Source organism: Emydura macquarii, unplaced genomic scaffold (genome assembly GCF_026122565.2).
Source record: "Emydura macquarii macquarii isolate MOO-44397 ecotype Brisbane River unplaced genomic scaffold, CSIRO-AGI_Emac_v2 contig_2422, whole genome shotgun sequence".
Taxonomy (NCBI): Eukaryota; Metazoa; Chordata; order Testudines; family Chelidae; genus Emydura; species Emydura macquarii.
The window spans coordinates 6589899-6611654 of record NW_027132559.1 but is presented as its reverse complement, the minus strand read 5'-3'; the positions used below and the strand labels follow the sequence as shown (position 1 = coordinate 6611654).

Below are 21756 nucleotides of genomic sequence, written 5' to 3'. Positions count from 1 at the left end.
TATGGTACGTTTTGCACACACACATTCTCTTTCTCCCTGAGAGTTCAGTCCCCATCTTTGAAATATCCAGCTCTGCATCCATACTGAGCACTGTAATCAAGACTCACCACAATCACAACAGAGAGTCTCAAATTATCTCTCTGTGCAGCAGTTTATTCTCCAGTCCATACACAGATGTATACGTGAGGGGAGAGTAATGTCCACAGCCCATGTACTAAAAATGAATATATTTAAAAAAGTGACCTCATATCCAGTGGCTGCACTTCTAGTGACCTTTAGTGCCTATTCAGTGCAAACTTCCAGCAGATCTCACGGTCTGCAGTAGCTATATATGGGGTGCAGAATGGTTGCATTGCACTGATTCCAGCCCCAGAATGTTATGTTCTGCTCGCGCTGGTTCCTACAAAAAAGCCTGGTTACTTGAGATGGGTTGGGGAAGGAAGCCGACGAATTTTACCTACCTTTCATGTCCAAAATGTACATAAAACAGCCCAAAGTCGTGCCCCAATTGCTGATGTAGTAGGTGTCTGAGACTGTTAAAGAACAGTGTGTGTGCACGCGTGTGGACACACACATATAAGCACATCAACCAATCTTAAAGCGACCCATGCCACACATGCATTGCAGCTGGTAATCACTGCTTCATCCATCTTATTTTAGTGTGTGTTATGTTTTAGGGTAGTGCCACATTTTGAAAAAATGTTCATGAATGTATTTGTAAAAATGTTCACAATTTTCTTTCAGGCAACTTTGTGCCTGTGTCGTATCTTTTCAGTGCAAAAATCTACATGCAATGTGAATTTCTCCGTTTTCATTGCAAACCCCAAGCTTTTGCTTCTTAAAGTTTCTTTAATTTCACTAGCTATTTGACCCCTTGTGCAGGCAAACTTTTGTTCATTTCCTTTTGAGAATTTTTTCTGCAAAAGATTCAGCCTATTTATTATGAATTTTGGAACAAAACGCAAAAGAGGCAGGTAACAAGCTGTTATGACTGGGATAGCTGCTGCGGACTGGCTTACACATCTATACCTTGAACACAAGCTAGTCTGTACTAACATTTCCTGTTATTACTCTCGCGTCAAGTTCCCTCCCCCTGTTTATGTCACCTGCCTGCCATGTTTTCTTTTGGGTCGACACTGCAATGTGTGACACATAGGTGCAATGCCACCAGGAGAGCCCTAGTGGAGTCAACAGGCAGGCCTGAGCATAGGGCAGCAACACATTGCAGGATCTGTGCCCTAAGCTTTTAAGCTCTTCAGGGCTGGGCCCCTTTACTGTTTGTACAGCGCCTAGCACAAGGAACTCCAATCGAGCTGCTACCTGGAGGCATTCCCACTACAACAACAACAACAACAGACTGCTATTGCAAGCCTTGCTCCTGGGGCTGGGGAAAACCCTCCGGGCTTTGCTCCCTAGGCAGGGCAAATACTTTTCTGCTGGCGAAGCACGGCTGCCCACAGACAAGCGGGCGAGGCACAGGGGCTCTGGCTGCCGGCTTGTGGGTGTATGCGGGGGCCCGAGACCTGCGAGGGGCTGGCCCAGGGCGGCTGAGTGACAGGAGGGGCGGCGTGCGAAGGAACTCGTGTGTCGGAGCGAGCAAGTCCTGCCCAGCTGTTTGCGACGTTTAAGATTTCCTGTCCCCCCCCCCCCACCCCAGGCGCCGAAGCGAAGCGAGCCAGGCAGCCCGCGAGAGAGGAGTCCCGCTCCCGCAGCAGCCCAGCGCCCAGCTGCGGCCTCGCCTTGTCGCTCCCCGGCCGGCCCGGGGTGCAGCCCTCGCGCCCGCCGGCTCAGCGGAGGACCCCGACTTCTTGCCTCGGCTTCCTATGCGGAGCGGGCGGGACCATGAGCCGGGATCTCCTGAGGAGCCTGTGGCTGCTGCACGCTTGCTCGTGGGCGCTGGTCGGCGGCAGCCCCACCCCCCCTCTGGCGCGGAGCTCAGGTACGGCGCGGTCCCGTCTTTGTCCGGGCGGGGGGGGCGGGCTCCCCTCCCCAAGCGCCCCTCCCCAAGCGCCCCTCCGGCGGCCGCGCAGCTTGACAGCTGCCCGGCTGGAGGAGGAGGAGGAGGCGGCAGCAGAGCCAGGCGGGGTTGCCCGGTTCGGGAGAGGGGCTCGGAGGAGAGGCCGGGGCGGAGGAGCCGGCAGGAAGCGGCGCGGCGGGAGGGTTGCTCCGGGTGGGTCCGTCTAGCCCGGGCCCGGTGGAAAGCCTAGCTCGGCAGTTGGCTGCTGACCGGAGCCGGGTTATCCGGCGGGGGGCGCAGCAGCAGCTGCAGCTCGGGCCCCGGCTTCCCGCTGCAGCCCCGCCGCACCTGGCCCCACGACGGGCGCGAGTCGGCAGCAGCTGGCACCGCCCCCCCGGCCCCCGCTGCGGGCTCCTCCGCTCCTGGGGCTGCCCGCGTGACAGCTGGCCGCGGGGTTAGCCCTGGCGGGAGGGAGAGCGCGAGCGCGAGCGCGAGCGCGTCTCTCGGGGCTGGGGCGAGGTGCAGGGTACGAGCAGGCTCCAGACAGTGGCTCGCGAGCTGAACCAGTTCGTCTCAGAGCCTCCTGAGGCCCCGGAGGATTGTTTAGCTGGGTGTATCCCTGGCCCGCCGCTGGGCCCCAGCTCTGTGTTTCAGTTGACCTGGCAAAACGTGCGGCGGTGTCTAATCTAGACGCGATTTTGTTTTTCCAGGGGCTGCAGGTAACTGAGAAATTCAGCGCGCGTTGTAAGCAGCTGCGCTGGTTGCACCCTCCTTTAATTCGGTCCCTGCCTTTGCAGGGGCCTTGGGCTTTGGTGGCACCTTCGGACTCTCTCCTGTGCTCTGCCTGTGGTGCACTGTCTCCTGTGGATTGAAGGGCTTGGGTCTTGGGGCTTAAGACGGGGGTATCTGGGTGAAATGCAGTGGTCTGTGATATACAGGAGGTCAGACTGGATGAACTGATGGACCTCTCCGGCCTTAAACCAGGGTTCTCAAACTGGGGGTCGGGACCCCTCAAGGGGTTGTGAGATTATTATTTGGGGGCGGGGAGGGGGGTCACAAGCTGTCAGCCCCCAAGCATGCTGTGGCTGCAGCTGTCAGCCCGGGCATGGCTGACAGCCAGAGCCCTTCAGAGCTGGGTGGCTGGAGAGCAGCAGCTGCTGGCTGGGTGCTCTGAAGTCAGTGCTGCCCCAGTAGCAGTGCAGAAGTAATGGTGAAGAAGGGTTTAAGGGTATGGGTGGCAGGGTATGGGTGGCAGGGGGGAATTGGTCACTTTTTGGGGGAGGTTGTCATAGCCTGAAATATTTTCAAAGGTGGGGTCCCAGAAAAAAAAAGTTTGAGAACACCTGCCTTAAACACTATGAAACGTCAGAGATTCCTTCACTGTTCAAAGCATTCCTAAAAGTTCATGCCTGGTTTGCTTGGTTTTTAATGACACTTCACATCCCTATTGTTGGGATTTTTAATTGCATTGTACATCTCTGGATATTTTTAAGGACATGGCTCATATTACTATTATTAATATATTTATTTATGTTATGCAAAGAGTGAGCAAAGGGCTTGCAGTTTTATGTGAGAACGAGATTCCCTGGCCTGAAGAATGTGCAAACTGTAGATCTAATCCCACAAACACACACTTATCCCCATGAGACCTCAACAGGACTATTCACGTGTAAAGTTACATCTGTAAGTGTCTAAAGGATTAGGCCCTACAACACATTATTGAAATTGGTGTTGCATATTGATTGTGTGGGGTTGATTAATAAAGAGTTAAAAGACTTCAGATTGTTGCAAAACAAAATTTGGAACATTTAGCTTCTAACTATTGATATGACCTCCAACGTGCATATTAGCACTAACCATCTATTCTTAAATCTTTAAGATGTAATCACTGCATAGACTGTTGAATGTTTCTGGAAGCTTTGCTCTGTGTCCTCAGATTCCTCCACTTGGTCTATGCCAGACCAGCAAAAACTTAAGAATTGTTCCATATTGGTAAAATACACTACAGAGAACTACTAGGTGAAGTCTCAATCCTGCACATACTTTTTGCACTTGAGTAACTTTGTGCATGTATGTAATCCTGCTAAAGTCCCATATATGGGCGAAGTTATTTGTGTGCATAGCTGTTTATAGGTTTAGGGTATAAATATGCAAAAATAGTGAAAAGTTTGTGTCTTGAACAACTATATTATCTGAGAGCATACCATAATGTAAGAGTTTTAAATGTGATACTTTTAGCTGTGTTTGAAATTTGTTTACAGTTATATCTTTTTTGACTAATAAATCCCAAAACCCTGTAAGTGATGGTTGTGGGAACTTTCATTTCATCGTCAGAATAAAAGTTGCTCTAGGTAGGTTCTTGTCACACACAGCCTCAATATAAAAGCAATGTTTTTTTCATCTTCTACTTTATTGTTTCTTTTTCACCCTGTTTTTCTGAAAACCAATTTAGACAGCTTTAGTTTAGAAGACAGATAAAAACTGGAGATAACTTAAGAACACTTTTCTGCTCTCCTCTGCTCACGCAAAGGAAGCTTTTACTTAAAAAAATTGGAACACAGTTTGGATACTGTAATATTCTAAATTTTAAAAAGCATACTAACTATCACTTCTTATTCAGTTACTCGATAGCCATCACAAAATTTGTTTAAAATTCTTATGAAATCCCAAAATCATTACAAAAAAAGAATATTTTCATCATATGTGTAGCAGGTGTACTGCTTTGCTGAAATAAAGCATCTTTTTAAAAGCAGATACATTTATGTAAATGATCTATACATTTAAAAGACCTTTACTCAACACAACTAGTTGTAATATCTTCACCAAATAGAAGGATAAAGAAATATTTTTCAAATTATTATGAATGCCACAATATGAGTTTAACTGATGAGGGCCAGTGGGCCAGGTATGTGTAATAAATATGCACCTATGTACAAGAATGGAGTTTGACTTCTATATTTTGGGTAGTACTTGAAGAACCTGAATTTATGTTTTGAGATTTTGTTGCACATCAGCCTTCAATGTTATATAATAAAGGCTTAGCCCCTCAATCCAGCCAAACTCTATGTTATTGTTTCAGTTTTAAAAAACATCTAAGTACATTTCAAATCATTATTATGTACTTGTTCTAACACCATCTCTTAGACTCTCATATTAGTTCTCATACTCTACATGACATGTTCTCCCTGCCCCTTTTTTTTATAATGTGGGAGAACCTGTGTATAGTACACTCAAATATTATAAAAACAATCCTGCACCTATTAAAGCCAATGGCAAAATTCCCATTTATTGCAGTAGGAGTAGAAGCTAGACCATAGTGTGATGATTCCAGTTTCTTTTAATTGTTTATGTTGCATCTTTCATTTTTGCATTTCCTGGACAGTGAGAATAGACTAGCAAATTTCACTTGTGTTGCAAGTCAGCTTTTAGTCCAATTCTATTTCAAATTCTCATGCATTATTGCAATTTTGTAATCTTTGGTTGGCAAACACTATTTAGCCTGACAGTGGCCCTTCAAAATCATATCCCTTTTCATGTGAAGAAAATTATTCATGTTTATTTGCAAAATTGATCCTTTAGAGAGGATTTCCATCTATGTATTTGTAAACATTTGTCATATAGCAATTCCTCTTTCTGGCCAAAAAAAGGAGAGAACTCGGTATCATTGATGAAGTTTCCCATGACCAGATTTCCTCTGCAGATATTTTTGCTTTCATGGTATAGGGACTTTTTCCTAGTAGTGCTATATCACAGCTGCAATGCCATATGCTGTATTCTTTTTGCAGTTATACCTGTTTTACACCACTGTGATTCCATTGACTGCAGTGGACCAACTAACCAACCAATTATGACCAATTGACACTGGTGTAAATGAGCAGAACCAACCCCTAGACCTTCACTGCCTAGCACCTAGTGTAGCTATTTGCATCTGTGCAAAGTGGGCATAAAGTGAGCTTGATTTTCATATGCAGTTGAGGCACACTCAACTCAGCTGCATCTGTGGAGTCAAAAAGTTTAAGACGCCTTTGCAGCTCTTTGGCCCATCTGGAGCCCTTCTTGGCATCTAGCATAATTTAGGGTATTCTCGAGGCTACTCTTAAATTACCCTCCTCTTTGGGGCCATTCTGGCAGCTGCAGATTACTGGAATGCCGAGACATATTGAGAGTGCTAGTTTTTTCCAGGAACAATCCCCACACAATGCCCCATAAAACCAGCATAGCCAGCTCTGTGCTAGCTCTACACTACCCGGGGTTCCTTCAGACTAGGGGAATCCTGAACTGGGCAGATCCCGTGGGTGTCAGCAGCTTTGCCCCTCCATAGCAGTGCAGATAAGGTGCAATGCAACTAAGTATCTGGCCCGGGTCATACAGCTGTAAATGATAACAAGGCATTTTTAATGCAGAGCTGTGGGGAATCAGTCCCTCTGTGGTGGAATAGGAAATCTGTTTAAGCCCTTCCTTAAAAGAGTCAGTGCCCTTGGCTTTCATCTAGGTTGCCTAATAGGTTTTAGGCTTCACATCTCGTCAGGGGCATATTGTTTTCTATCGGGCAATGGAAGTAGAATTTACAAGTTCTTGTAAACAAGAATAAAAATTAAAAGTGGATGGAGCTTACTTGAACTAACCTAATCCTACAGGGTGATAATAGCCCAAAATGAATCAGAAAGAATATGTCTATCTAGAGATTATTCAGCTAGTCCCTTTTGACTTTCAGCTCCTTTATCAGGTCAATGGGATAAGAGTTACTTTAAGAAATTAAGGGCCCAATTCTGCAAACAACTTACTATTGAACTTTTTGTTTATTATGGTGATTAGACTGATGAAGTTGCTGCTCATGTAAGTGTAAGAACTGAGACAAGGTGTTGTAGCTATATCAGAGTGCAAAGGGACTGTTGTAGTGAGCAACACACTCCATAGTAAATGTTTGCATGAGTTGGCTCTAAGTGATGAAAACTAAATTTTCAATAAGTATTTTTCTTAGGTGTATTTTCTGGTACATGGACAGGACAGCAGAACTGATATCAATCAAGTTTAGCATCCACTTATCACTTCTATCTGTAATTATCTGTCGTTGCACAACTGTAGGTAATATGAAATTTAGATCTGACAAAAAGCTATGTACAGAAAAACAGACTATTTCAAACATAGTAGAACAGTGAAACACTTTTCCTAATTATGGGCCCAATTCAGGAAAGCCATTGTGTGGGTGTTAATTCCACCTCTGTTTGTTACAGTATTTAATCAGGTGCTTAAATGCCATTGACTTCGGTGGGATTTGGCAATGCTAAAAGTTAAGCATGTGTTTTAGTGAAATCCTCAGTACGGATGCTTTCCTGATTCAGGCCTGATATTACTTTGGTTATAGTGTAACAGAGTTTAGCAACAGTCCTAAATTGTAAGAAACAGGAGCACTGGCATTTGGAGGAAAAAGACTAATTCCTAGGTTTTTTACTACTTTCTGTCTGTGCTTTTTTTAAAATATCCCAGTTCCTTCCTCTTTGTCTTCTTGTAAATCTAACTGGAGTTTGTTGTTATAATTTTATTGTCTGAGTTTTTTGTAGCTCCTCCCTTTAGATTGGTATTAGAGCCAGTTTTGCCTCCAGAATGAATGTTGGGGAAAATTATTTTCCTGTGCTGAAACAGCTGGCAGTTAGCAAGCCTTTCCTGTTGGCATCCATCTCTAAATTATCCTGATAGATTTGTTCCTCTTCTCCTGTTTGGATGAAAATGGCATCATTAAGAATGAATGGAGTCTCTAATCTGTTTCGTATCATAATAAAAATAAACTATTATATTTTATGTAATAAACCACAGTTCTTGAAAACTGGTCAAATAGTTCAGTCTCCATGGGTCCAATTCTTCACACACGTGCCTGAGAGTTGGTCAAGAGCAACTCTATTGAAATTAATGGAGTCATTCTAGTATGATACTGGTGTGAGTGAGAGGAGAATTGGGCCCAGTCCTCCACAGCTGCAGCCCAATGGGTTGATTCCATGGGTAGATGCACCTCTGTAACTCACAGGAGAATCTGGCTGCTGCTATTTAAAGCAGTTTTTATCTTAAAACCTAACATACATCAATACATCCACACCAAGGGTTAATGTTTTGCATTTAACTCACAAGCTAACTTGAAACCATAGATGTTAGAATACCATCTCCATCCACCCCCGACCAAACGTTCCACACGTCTCAAAGGATTCTCTCTTTTGGCCTTCCCAGAATCACCACATCCTGAAGACAACACAGCCAGCAGCTCTCTTCTACCTTAACTGCACTGTGTGTTACATTATGAGTACTCTTTAGAGTAGAATGCTCACTTTGTGCAGGTGTAAATGACAACACAAGATACCAGCTAGTGATGAATCAGGCCCGTCATGTTTGTGAAGTAACATAAATACTTCTACTAGCTGGCGGGGGTGGGGAGGACCTGCAAACATTTCTCATTAAGGAATTACATGATGATATCTGGAATCCAATTGATTTTAACATGGATATTGTGTGTGATCATAATGGCACCAAGATTGTTGTTTATTATTATTATACTTTGTATTACAGCAACAGCTTGAGACCCCAACTGACAGCAGAGCCCCATTATTCTAGGCATTGTACAACCACATAGTAAGGCACAGTTCCTGCCTCTAAACAGATATTCTAAGTGTACGTTGACATCAGATAATACGCTGTAGCAATCCTTTCAGAGCCTTTACCTTGTGTGGTCCTAAGACAGTGGTTTTCAACCTTTTTTCATTTGTGGACCCCTAAAAATTTCAAATGGAGGTGTGGACTCCTTTGGAAATCTTAGATGTGTGTGTGTGTGTGTGTGTGTATATATATATATAAAAGCATATTTAACAGCCACTGCCTCAAGTTCAACCTGGGATTTGTAAGTCAAGCAGTGCTCTTTCTGGCTTATGCATTATCACCATTGATAGAGATTCTGAAAGATCATTTCTGCCCTATTACACCTGTACAACCCCACTGAGGCATTGTACTGTTGTAACTGATAGCATGATTTGGCTCTGCAATTGAACTGAATTAAAAATTCTGTTAATGCAGGTGCCAAAATAAAATCCATCTCACCTTCTCATGATTGTATTGCCTCTGCCAAGGAGTAAACAGGAATAGAAACTCATTTTTGTTAGAAAAGTGAGTGAATGTGACAGAATACACCCAGAAAGCAGGTCTGTTAAGTAGGAAGGCGCCAATGTCATTTTTTCAGAGCAGAGTGACTAGCCAAGTAAAGACACAGTATGGCTCTTACATGCAAAGGTAGTATTAATAGATATCTTGGAAAACTGGCCTTTGTGCAAGTGAAGTACATCTAGGGCCAGATCCTCATCTGGCATAAATCAACATAACTCTACTGAAGGCAATGAAATTATGCTGATTTATCTCAGATGAGAATCTGTCCCACAGAATTAATAACTGACAACTGTGAGTTATGAGGTGCTAATTCCCTTGAGGGGTCCTTTGTGATATCATATCTTACAAGAGCCAAAATTATATGGTTCACTTTCCTGGAGCAAGAGAGTAATTTGGCTGCAGGATTTGGGACTCCCCAGAGTCTAGAGAGCAGAGTTTTCAGAAGGCCATGGGAAGAGGGAATTTCCAGAATTATGCTGGGACATGATCAAAGGAATGATTAAGGCTTTTAACTTGAGCAGAACCAAGGAGAGAATGAATTCTGGCAATGTAGCCGATAGGGGAATAGGCAGACTTACAGAAAAGGGAGATGTAAGAAGCAAAACACTTGAATAGTATTTTACATTAATATAATGCTTTTCATTCCAAAGGACTCCTGAGCATTTCACAAACTACGTAAGCACAAGAGGCACCTCACCCTTGAAAAGCAGCCACCTATGGGGACTAGGCATTAACAAAGTGGAGTGAAGGACAAGGACTTTTCAAAGACAAGGGGGCAAATGTCTACCCAAACTGTGCTATGAGGTTTTAAATTTTTTTTAAAGGTCTCATCCAAAAGAGCCAAATGTCACAAAATGCATAGAACTCATTTTGTTTACTGTGGAAGAAAGAAGGGCTGGGTCCGCTCTGACAGGAATTAACCTATGATTCCAGTGAGTCTAGGTATTTCAGACCTGAGATGTAGATAAGCCACTGCCAGTTTTCCAACTGTCAGTGTTCCAGCACTAAAAGTGTATGAGTATGCATACCTGTTTTCAGACTTTTGGTGTGCCTGTTATTTCTGGATGAGAAGAGGCTGAGTGTAGGAATTTTCTTAGCTCATATCCCTAACTACAGTAAGTGCATTTTTAATGCAATTTTTATTATTCCAGTAAGTACAAGAAATTGAAGACTGGAGCAGTCCACAGATGAAAATTATAATCCATTTTGCCATCTTCAGGGGCAAAAATAGAAACTATTGATCAAGGTTCTTCAAAGTGACTAATGATTTTAGGTGCCTCCACTTTTTAACACCTTGTGTGGGCTGATGTACTTGAAATGGGCTTAATTTCCGGAGGATGGGTGGCTCAATACTTTCTGAAAATCATCCCTTTTGAAGTCTCTCACTTCAGGCATCCAAAATCACTAATGACTTTTGACATTGTTGGCCATAATTCTTACTCAGTAATTTAGAAAACCCCTGAAGGCATATCTGTCCTGCAGCTGGGAGCGAGCTTCCCAGCCCAGGTAGGTAGATTTGTGCTAGTGGGACTTGCTCTTGTGTGATAAATATTAGCTGGGTAGATGTTGCGGCACTGGGAGAGACTCAGGCAAGCCACCCGAGCTGAGAACCAGGAGGTAGGGTGAACTTGAGCTCAGGTGGTTAGCTTGAGCCTCAACTGGTGCTACAATGTTCACACTGTTGTTTTGCGTGCACTATTGTGAATATATCTATCTGGGCCGGGAGGCTCCCTTCCAGCTGCAGTGTAGACATACCCCTAGACTTCAATGGGAGCTGAAATTACTCAGCACCTTGAAGGATCTTATATTTTTTATGTCCATGAAAGAAAAATCTCTATCCACCAACTTCTGCACAATTTGTTTGCATGTTTGGAGTACATCTGAAACTATCATAATAATAATAATACTTAGCACTTTCTCCCATAGATCTTGAAGAGCATGCTGGTATGTGTAAGTATTTTATTTGAGTTTTAAAAAAATAGATTTATGGAGGGGAAAACATGATATGGAGTAAATAGTACTTACACATTTTTTCTCAAATTGCCTAGTCTCTTAAAATATTCCTTGGTGGACAGATATTGCTCAAAGTTTGCAATTTTAAGGCTGCTGTTGAAGGGTGTAGCTGCAAAGTCCAGTAATTTTGCTTCCACTCTTTCTGGAGCTACTAATTAGCATAGAGTAGCACTTCTCTGTTATTTTGAGTAAGGCATGATATGACTACCAGGCTGCTGTTTGTTTTGTTTTGTTTTTATTTTGTTTTATCTTTTGTACCAAAATGTGCAGCATAGTAAAAATTAAGAATGTGTCTCATTTTATTTATGTTTTCAGTGATTACAAGATCAAATGACAATAAAACATGTGAAAATAGGGTCAATCTGAAATCCAAACATTGCTAAATTGCTTCCAAAAGTCACATTGTAATTGGTCCCCTTTTTCATCTAGAAACATAACATAAAAGCCCTTATTCCCAACTTGACTCTATGGAGATCTTAAAGATAAACTATTTTGCAGCATGGCTGTAGGTGTCTTGATGCCAGATTTCCCTCTCTCCACCTCCCCGCCTGCTGAAAACCCCGTAGGATGGGTCCAGGCTTAGAGAAGGGAGATTTATCTTGTGGATTTTTCTTGGGCCATGCCTACTACGGGACGAATATGGTGGACTGTGGATTTTGGAGGCCACAGCTTCACCAAGCTCACTGATCATGATCAGGAATACATGAGGACAGAGAAAAGCTGTCATGCAGAGATGACTGCTGCTCCACTGTCCTGTTTACTTCTAATAGGTTGGTTTGCAGCCCAAGCTAACAATTTCCCTCTTCTTATTTCCACAAAGAAATCCCAAGCTCTCCAGGGGGCTGTGCTATGGAACCGGGCACCTGTCCTGCAGCACCCCCTCCCTCCTCTACCCCTTCAACCCTACGGAGCTCCATCAGTGTGGATCTCTGATGGGAGGCATCCACATTGGCCAAGGGAGGGAAGGGTGGTGCCATGGAGGTGGCATTCTCCTCCTTCCCCAAGGAAACTGGGTGATATGTGGGAGTTTGGCCCCTCCATGTGTGTAAATTTGGATTCAAAGAGAGTCTTAAGCACAGGAATTCCTCAACAGAATTTCTGGATGAGAGCCCCAAGGCCATCAGGAAGCACAGTCAGTCTTGCATTGTTTCTTCTCCCGTATACCATGCCAAGTTAAACAAGACACAAGGCTAATCGGTTTCCCCATTCCTCCCCAGTTAAGAGCTTCCATGTGTTGTGAGCCGTCAGGAGTAGTGATTGTGCAAGGTGGACCCATCTTGTGTTATTTGACCAATTTATGGCCTACCTCTTTTCTTTCATGGCTGTTTTGATGGATATTGTATTGTTGGGCAGCTGAGTTGTACTTCTTCTAACTTAGCTATTTTTGTTTATGTGAAATGCAGTGTGTTTTGTCACATGTACTTGCCCATGGTGTCAAAGTGGAAAAACACTGGTCTCTGTCCTGGTTGGTGGAGGTTGAGGGTGAATGTTATAAGCAGACCATTGTTCATTTGCAATAATTTTAAAGTATCTTAACCTTCAAAGCTAATGTTGACACACCTCTACTACTACCACCACTAACCATGTGCATCTGAGTAGAAGAAACTGGCATCTGGATGCCCCCGGTATAGCCTGATGTGGACTGTACCCACCAAGATAACTGTCCTCCTCCGCGTAGAATGTGAACTGTATTTTTAAAATTTGTGCATGTTGTGCTCCTTAAATGGAGGAATAGATAGCTTGGACTAGAGTGAGGAATAGTGCATATCCACCTCCTATTCCAGCCTTGACTACAGATTGATGCTTAATATGGATTATGTAGCAAATCTCTGCAGTGGGCAAGCATCCATTCCAATGATTGGAAACTGAAGCTAGACAAATTCAGAGTAGAAATCAGTTGCACATTTTTCAACAGTGAAGGTAATTAACCATTAGAACAACTTATCTTGAGATCTGATAGATTCTCCATCATTTCACATCTTTAAATCAAGACTAGCTAACTTTTTAAAAGACAAACAATGGCTCAAACAGAATAGGCTTGATGCAGAAAGTACTGGCTGGAATCCTATCCTGTGTTATGCAGGAGGTCAGACTGGATGATGAGAACAGTCCTTTCTGGCCTTAAACCCTGTCAACCATGAGGCATTTGTTTAGCCCCACAAACTGGTTTCACTTGTGTCCTACACCAGAATTTGGATTACTGTCTCCAGAAACTACAAAGGCTTAAACCACTCTGCTGACTAACCCCTTGGATTATAAAATTTTGCATCCATGAAATTTAAAAAAATGTATCCCTTCCTGGGGAGAGTTTTTATTTTTGTTTAAACTACCATGTTGTCGAATTTGGAAAGCTGAGAAATTTTATGTTTTTAAGACCATTCTGTTAAATTGATGTTCTAAGTGAATGTAGTGTTTGTGAAAAGTGCCAGATTGACAGCTCAAGAGAATCAACTCCTCTTGTCCCTGAACGCATACAGCATGAGCAGTAGCAGGAGAACATTTTTTCCCCTTACTGTGATTTGCTCTGAAATTTAACAAGTTTTTCAGCTTCCATGTCCGTTGAATGCCTAGCCTTCCCTATGGGTGTCAGTTGAGATGGTGTTTTTGTGATCTGCTCATTAGTCCATTATGAACTTTATGGAGGCCATCAAGTCATTTAATGTAGGCACCAAATAGCTTTAAAAAAAGTTACCAGTTTCTCAGACACACAGTCTTTAAGGTCAGAATGGAATATCATGATCATCTCGTCTCACCATAACCTCCGTCTGAGTTACTGAAGTCTTCAAATCATGATTTTAAAGACTTCAGTTTACATGAAATCCACCATTTACACTAGTTTAAACAAGCAAGTAAGTGATCCGTGCGCCATTCTGCAGAGGAAAGTGAAAATTTCCCAAGGTCTCTGACCCAGGGGAAAATTCTTTCCTAACTCCAAATATGGTGATCAGTTAGACCCTGCGCATGTGGGCAAGACCCACCAGCCAGACACAGGGGAAAGACTAATGAGAGAGAACTGTTTTTAACTGTCATTTTAAGCTTGCGGCATGCAGGAGACAGTGGGTTATGGAAACAATGATCTTCATAAAAGACTGCTGTTTCATTAAGTGTTTTCACACAGGTATATATGTTTAAAAAAAATCAATCCTATCCATACAATTCACATGATGAGCTTAATTACAATGTTATTCTACCTAAACACCCGATGTTACACATCATAACCAAGCTAGACCAGTCTGCAGTCTCTCACATACCTTCAGACAGGTAGACTAAACATTTTAACCTGGCAAGTGCCTTCCTCCAGACAGCTCAGTCTCTTCTTTGAGAATATCTTTGCCTCATGCTTTAATGCCAGGCCTTGAGATGCAGACAACTGAAGCACATCGTGCAGTGACTAAAAGCCACTGCTGCAGGTGGTAAGAAGTGTCTTTTCTTGTACACATACACACATTGTTTGTTAGTGTCAGAATGATGCCCTCTTTGGGGGAAAGTGCAGAATGGACTACAAACCACTCATTCAGCAACACTCGGATTACTCAAGGAATCAGTTTGTAAAAACACTAAAAGGAATAGCTGATCAGTGAGGCATGCTAACCAACCAACCTGTAGTATATAAGGGTTAGTCCCCATACACCTCTCTCAAGAAATCAAGAAATACGGTGTCATTATTGAATAACATATAAGGGACATTAGGACTCCTAAGTAGAAGTCTCCAAATGGAAAAAAATTCTAAGATTGGATATCCTTAAAAAATTTATTTTTATGAGCTATGTCCTTTCCTCAATGTATTGTATATAATTTCCATTAGTGCTGGTGGAAATTAGATGCATGCATCAAGAGAACCTACCCAAGGGTAGGTCATTCTGTTACTCTCTTTCTCACATGTAATCTGACAAACAAATATAGCCATCCATGCTGCTGAATTTGAGAAGGTTGTGTATTTTTCCCCCAAAACCATTCAAAGTGATTTTGCTCCCAAAGGATTAAGTTTGTTTAACTTTTCTTTAAGGAGAGCAATTTACTATTTTAACTGAGCTGATGGATTATGAAAGTGAGTAATTTGTTTCTCATGCTATTCCCATCAAATCCGTTGTTCAAACATTGCTGTGCATCCACGAAACCGTTTGCAAAGCGTCTTTTCACAGGCAAATGGCTCCTTACAGTCAACAAGGTCTTCTGAACAGATCTGCCACAAAAGCTTGTTGGCCCATCAGTGATTGACAGAGAATTTCCTTTTTGGTAAAATAAACCTTTTTATTTCAATACAATTAATTTTTCAAGTAGATTAACTAGGATGGATCAGAAGAAGAGGTACATACAGCCTTTAGAAAATAAATAGTACAGTATTCTATAGTATTAAAACAATGCATTTTATTGTAAACTACTGTTTTTTAGACCAATGCTGTGGTACCTTATAAGAATGTTTTTAGTGATATGCCAAAAGTATAGTTCTAGATCCCACTACCCTTACTCCTGTTGAAATGTGAAAAAGTTCAAAATTGAAGCAAAGGGCTAAATTTTGCAAACAGCCCTATGTTTATAATGAGCTGAATTTTTCAGTACTTGAACTCTGGATCCAAATTTTATAGTGGGGACCTTTTTCTGATGTTTTTTAAATCAGGAAGGATCAGATTTTTCAAACATGGTAACAGTGCACCCACAAAAATACAAATGCACTCATTGCATCTGGAAAGTAAGGATTTGCACATGTGTATAAATCAGTGTGGATGCACATGTATGTGTAACTACTGCCAGGTTAGAAGCACAATTGCCTGGTTAATGCATTAAACTACTCATTTTTCATGGGCACCTGTGCGACATTACAACTGTGATTTGTATAGCTGATAAATACAACTCCCATGGATGTGCTGGATGTTTATGGAAAGGTTTATAAACGTTTCAGACTAGTTAACCAACAACAAGCATGTGCGTAAACGTCTGTCTCATATGGGAATAGTGGAGATTCTCAACATGTGAATCACATCCCCACTATTCCTTGTCTCTGGGCTTTGACTGAAGCAAATTTACTCAGGCACTTCCGATCCTAGATGGCTAGATTATTCTTTCAGTCTGATTAATCAAACTAGTCCTCCGATGCATGAAGCACCATTGCACTATCTCCTGCACCTCTTTTATAGTGCTGCAAAAACTGGCACTGAGGATTCTTGGGTACATTAATGAAGGAGCAGTTCTGAGATGCTCAATGAGGAATCATGGTCTGAATAGAAACATTAGTATGAATTCCTGTATCAGAGTTTTTTTTAAAAAGTTAAACAGCAGCACTATAATTTTCTTACTCTAAACCACATAATCTTAGCCAAAAACTTTTTAGGTCTTACTTATGCCATTTATGCCTCTGGTGCTTCATAATTATGGAGTATTATCAGTGCATGAATGTGACACTTTAAACTTTATGGGAACAGATGCAGCCCACGTCAGTTACAGTGTTATATTTTAAGAGTTCTTTTGATTTCTTTTTTTAAATCTGACTGTAGGCTGGTGGCACGGTCCAGCTGGGGCATCGCGACCCTTCCTCGGGCCCAGGCTCCGAGGAAGGCCGTAACGCCTTGGTCTAGGGGAATAAGCTTTGCAAATTCCAAGTCTTTAGCCCCAGCCCCGGAGCGGGCTTCTCTCACAGTCTGTAGCCCCCTGGCCCTCCCGTAGCGCAGGGCAGGGAGGGACTCAGGCAGGGCGGGGCAGGCGAAGCAGCCTCTAGCCCCCGGCCCACAAGCCAGGCAGGGCTGATGAGGTAGTCACTAGCTCCCGACCCTCCAGTGGGTGGGGCAGGCGAAATAGTATGGAGCCCCCTGGCCTTGCAGGCAGGTGTGGCGTGTAAAGCTCTGTATCCTTGGGGTTGGCAAGTTCCGAGGAAGCCAAGCACTCCCAGGGTGGTTAGGGAAGGGGTGAGGGGGACACAGGCCCACCTGACTCCACTGCATCCCAGCCCAGGGACCTATCAGTGGCAAAGTGGTTTGCCACCGAGTCAGCAGGGATCCAGCTGCAACACGCTGACTGGTTCGGCCATAGATTCAGCCACTCTCTAGTTGGCTGTCCCTGGGCTACTCCTCCCACCCTTTCCCTAGGTACCTGCAGCCAGTTGTCTCTCTCCGGGTCACTGGGGTAGATGGTGAGTGGGAGCCCCATGAGTCCCTCACCGTCGACCAGCGGCAGGTCCGGAAACTCCTCAGGGTCGTCAACAGAGGGCAGCTCCTCCAGGTCCCCGGGTCCCAGGGATTCCTCTGGTACACCAGGCTGAGGCAGCTCCAGGGGGTCCCCAACATCGGGCAGCTCCTCCAGATCAGGGCCGGCCTCAGGGGGGTTTTCCCACCCAGCAGTCTCAGGTGGCTCTCCCCAGTCGCTCGGGTATGGCTGCCTGATCCAGTCGCTTGGGCCCAGCAGCCTGGGCAGATCTTAGAGGCTCCACTTGGTGGGGCGGTTGCTCCAAACAGCCCAGGGCCTGGGTCAGGCACAGACCGCAGCCTCTGGGAAGACACATCTGCCTCCGGCGGCAGCTTCCCCTTGCCTGAGCTGCTGGGCCAGCCTTTTTTACTTCCCTTCCCTGCCCTCTTCCGCCCTTCCCTTCCGCCTCTCTGCTTCCAAGTTGTTTGGCCTGCAGGGCCTGGTTCTGCCCAGTAGGTGCGTCGGGACCCTTCCTTGGGCCCAGGCTCTGAGGAAGGCCACAGTGCCTTGCTACACTGTTCTTCTATGCACACCCCATCTGTGGCCCCACAAAGTCGCCAGACCTCCTCGTCAACCTCCTCCTAGCCCTGGCCAAAGTGGCCATCTACAAGACCAGGGACAGGAGGTTGGCTTGGGGGGGGCGCTCTGCGACTGTGGGGCCTGCTTCCGTTCCTCTGTCCGTTCACGCATCCGGGCAGAATTCCTCTGGGCAATGTCTGCCGGCTCCCTTGACACCTTCCGGGAGCAGTGGGCACTGTCCGGGGTTCTCTGCTCGGTGTCCCCTTCTGATTCCCTTCTTTTAAATCTATGACCCCCACGCCCGCTCCTTTTTTCATTAGTTGTCCCCCACACTTAGTTGTGTCCTGGGTCCAGTGACTCCTCCTCTTCAGGGGGAGGGGCCTTTAGCAGTGGGCGGGCTCATGCCCGCCCACCTCCCAGCCCACAAATAGTACAAAAACATCCAGTCTTTGGGCCTGATTCTGATCTCATTTAAATTAGCTCCTCTTTACGTCAGTGATCTTACTCCCAATGTATTGGGATGGAAGTGAAATCAGCAGCAGGCCCTTTAATTTCACCGGACGAACTAGAACTGTGAAAAATATTCATAACAAAAACCAAAACCTAGGCACAGTTTACTGAAGTTCACAGACTGTTTGGCCAGGCTGATGCAAGCTTTTCCCCTGAAGCAAGGAAAAAATGGTGGTTTGGCTGAAAATTACATTGTGTTTATATGTTGTTTGCAGTGGTGTTGTAATTGTCTTGGTTCCAGGATATTAGAGGGACAACTCACCCACCTTGTCTCTTTGTGTTTACATCACATATGTACACCAAACTCATGGGGTGCAGCCCACCCAAAACAAAAATACTCGGGAAAGAGAAATAGATCCACTTAATAACACAGTACTTTTCTCTTAGGTTATACCTTCTCATTAATAAAATCAGTACATTTTACCAACATAGATGCAGTAGCCCTCTCACATCCTTGTGAGGTAGGGAAATATATTATTCCCATTTACAGTTGAGGAAACTGTGACACAGATGTTAAGATCAACATTTTTAAATGTGTCCAGTAATTTTGGTTGACCAACTTGAGACACTTCGGGTCTGATTTTTTCCAGCGTGCTTAGCAATCACAGCAGCCATGGAAGTAAATAAGACCTGCAGCTCTTTACCATCTCTGAAAATCAAGCCTTAAGGTCAAGATCCTGTAAGGTATTTAGGGAGTTTAGTTACTTTTTGAGGATCTGGACCTAGGTTACCCAAAGATTGTTGTATTTAAAAAGTGTTGCACCCAAAATTAATGAAGTCTCTTAAAAATGTTGGCTTAAGTGATTTGCTCCAGATCACACTGGAAGTCCGTGGTAGAGATGATAACAGAAACCAAAACTCCAGACTCCCAGTCCTGTGCCTTAACCACAAGAACACCCTTTCTCTCATCTATTCTGCATGAGCTCCTTATGGAATATCTGAGAAATGAGTCAAGGTGTGCTTCCTAAAAGAGCCTGTCGACTGGGGAAATGTTTAATTATTCTCACAATATTCAATTTCCTATAATCAAGAAGGAATATTTTTTTAAAATTAGGTATTAATAAACATCTGTAAGTGTGTGTGAGAGTTTCTGTAGTAGGAACTACAAAGGTGTGAGTGCCCTAAGCGCATGGAAAATTGTGCCAAGTACCAGTCTCCAAAAACGGTACTGTCCCGACAGAACGAGTACAATGGCAGGACAGGCTTCAGACTGAAACCACTGTGTTTCATGTAGCTCGAGATGTAACACACACCAGTGAGATGTGCATGGACATATTTCTTCCAAAGGCTGCACAGAAACTTTGGTTCAGGAACATGATGGGGATATGACTCATAACAAAAAAAACCCCACCAGGAATTCAAAGATACGACTGATACTTGTCCTACTCTTTTCTGTCATACTCTTTTCTGTTTTCCTTCATTGCTCCGCTCCTTTGTACCAGTGCATATTGGAAACAGCTGCTTCCCCACATTACAGGGCTGACTATTTAACATGCTTGTCACTGTCTGTGGCAAATGCACCTGTATTCCCTCTCTGGAATACAGCAAGGGCACCCAGTCTAGGGGGTCTAATTCCCCTGGCCATCACGTCTCTTAGGTGGAGAAACACATTTCTCTCCCTTCTGAGCAGGATATCTCCAGGCTGAACTGTTCCCTGTCTTCAGTGTGTTATTCCCAGCAGCGAGAAGCTGCCCAAGCATGCTTGCTTATGTTCTCATCAGAAACCTCTAATGGCGTGACTGTCCCCAGTTACAAGGTACCACACAGCACTCCCTATGCAAGCCTATTTTATTCTTAAGGTAAAAGCAGAGAAAACATTAAAAACAATAAAAGAATCTACACAGGTGTTACTAAGCTTACCAAAGATCACTCGAACCCTAACATGGGCTCTGGCAGGAGCAGCCCTTCAACACCCAAGGGGTTTCCTTGTGGTTTTGAGCTCATGGCAGCTTTAGTTCAGGACAAGTACATAGTTTTATGGGGCCTCCATCGGCCCAGTCAGTCCTACCAACCCTTTCCAAACAACTGTGGCCCTCCATGGACCAGAGGTCCGTCTTTGCTGGATTAGGAAGGAGTCCCTGAGCCAGTTTAAAATCAGGCTGTGGATTTATTTAAAATCCTCTCTTTGTCTGTTGGTCTCTGGAGATCTAGTCTGAGCTAGTATCTGCTCACCTCTCCAGAGGTGGCTTCAAAGGGCTGCTAATGGAGGAAGTACATTGTATCCTCCCTCCTACCAGAGGAGTTACATAAAATTCCACAATAACACATACACGGTTGAATTTTAAACACAATGGACCCCAAAGATTTTAAACCTAATTCAATAAGGTTTAACTTCATTCTGTAAAGTTTATCTTAATTCCATAAGGTTGGTCCAGGATATTGTCAGTCTGTCGCAGTGCTGCTGAGTGCCTTCCCATTTTGAAGAGATCATTCTGCTTTGTAGCTTTGATCCTTGTGTGGTATGGTTCAGGGCGTTGACTCTTGTGCTCCAGGAGAAGTATGAGCAGGTTACACATAGGGGCAAGTTTTTAAAAATGATCTGTGGAGGATAAGCACTGTATGTGATACACACAGCTGATTTGTATGAATGTTATGAACTCTGAGATGTAACCATTTCATCAACATGGTATGTGACCTGGTTATTGAAGTGAAGTTATTGTACAGTGAGGTTATAAGACTCTCGTGTACGAATGCATTTGTCTAGCTTCAGAGGGGTGGTGGGAAGAATAAACAGGAAGGCAGTGATCCCAGAAAAGCAACCTCTCTGCCAACATCAGGGGCAATTACAAAATGGTGGCATGCTGCCAGGCTGTGGGCCAAAGGGAGACAACTGTTTTGTGAGGCCAGGAGCCTGGAGATCAAAAGAACACTGAACAGTTGAAAAGCCTGCTGAGGAAAAGACGGGGTGGAGTTGCCAGGACTGTTTAGGGAGTTGTCAGCGAGCTCTGGCAGGGAGACAAATTGACACACAGAGGGAGGCTCTGTGGAAGATCTCTATAAGGAGTTAGTCACTCCAGGGTCCTCATGTGGGTGGTTCCCAACCTTTTTGAGTGAAAGCCCCACTAGTTAACACTAGGTAAAACACGTGCCCCCCGCCCCGCCTCCTCACCAGCCATAAACACATATAACCCCTATAAACGCATATAATCATAGTAATAGCATTCAATTGCATAATAATAATAAATTACTCTCACCTGAGTAAGAAGCTAAACCTTCCCTAGCACAGCTGCCACCACACGCCTCGTGTGGCCTACCCTCTTCCCGTTGCTCGTGGACTGAGGGTAACGGAGGTGGGCCCTGCTAGGTTGGTTGGGGCTGCTCCAGGCCCCCACCGGCACGACGCTGCTCCTCTCTGCCTGGGTGCCTGGCCGATGCAGAGCTGGGGGGCGGCTGCTCCTCCATTCCAGCTGGCGCGGAGCTCAAGGCTGCTGTGCCTG

General features: G+C 44.2%; 1 protein-coding gene across 2 annotated transcripts in view; it reads left to right on the top strand.

Annotated features, from left to right (window-relative positions):
* Nucleotides 1–21756, top strand: part of TGFBR2 (transforming growth factor beta receptor 2) — a 116410-nt gene that overhangs the window by 49605 nt on the left and 45049 nt on the right. The window contains exon 2 of one of the 2 annotated variants that reach the window (XM_067561849.1): nucleotides 1658–1939. The exons of the other annotated variant lie outside the window; for it this stretch is intronic. Coding sequence (XP_067417950.1) covers nucleotides 1658–1939 — 282 coding nt within the window. The remainder of the gene's footprint in view (nucleotides 1–1657; nucleotides 1940–21756) is intronic. 2 annotated transcript variants of the gene reach the window in all.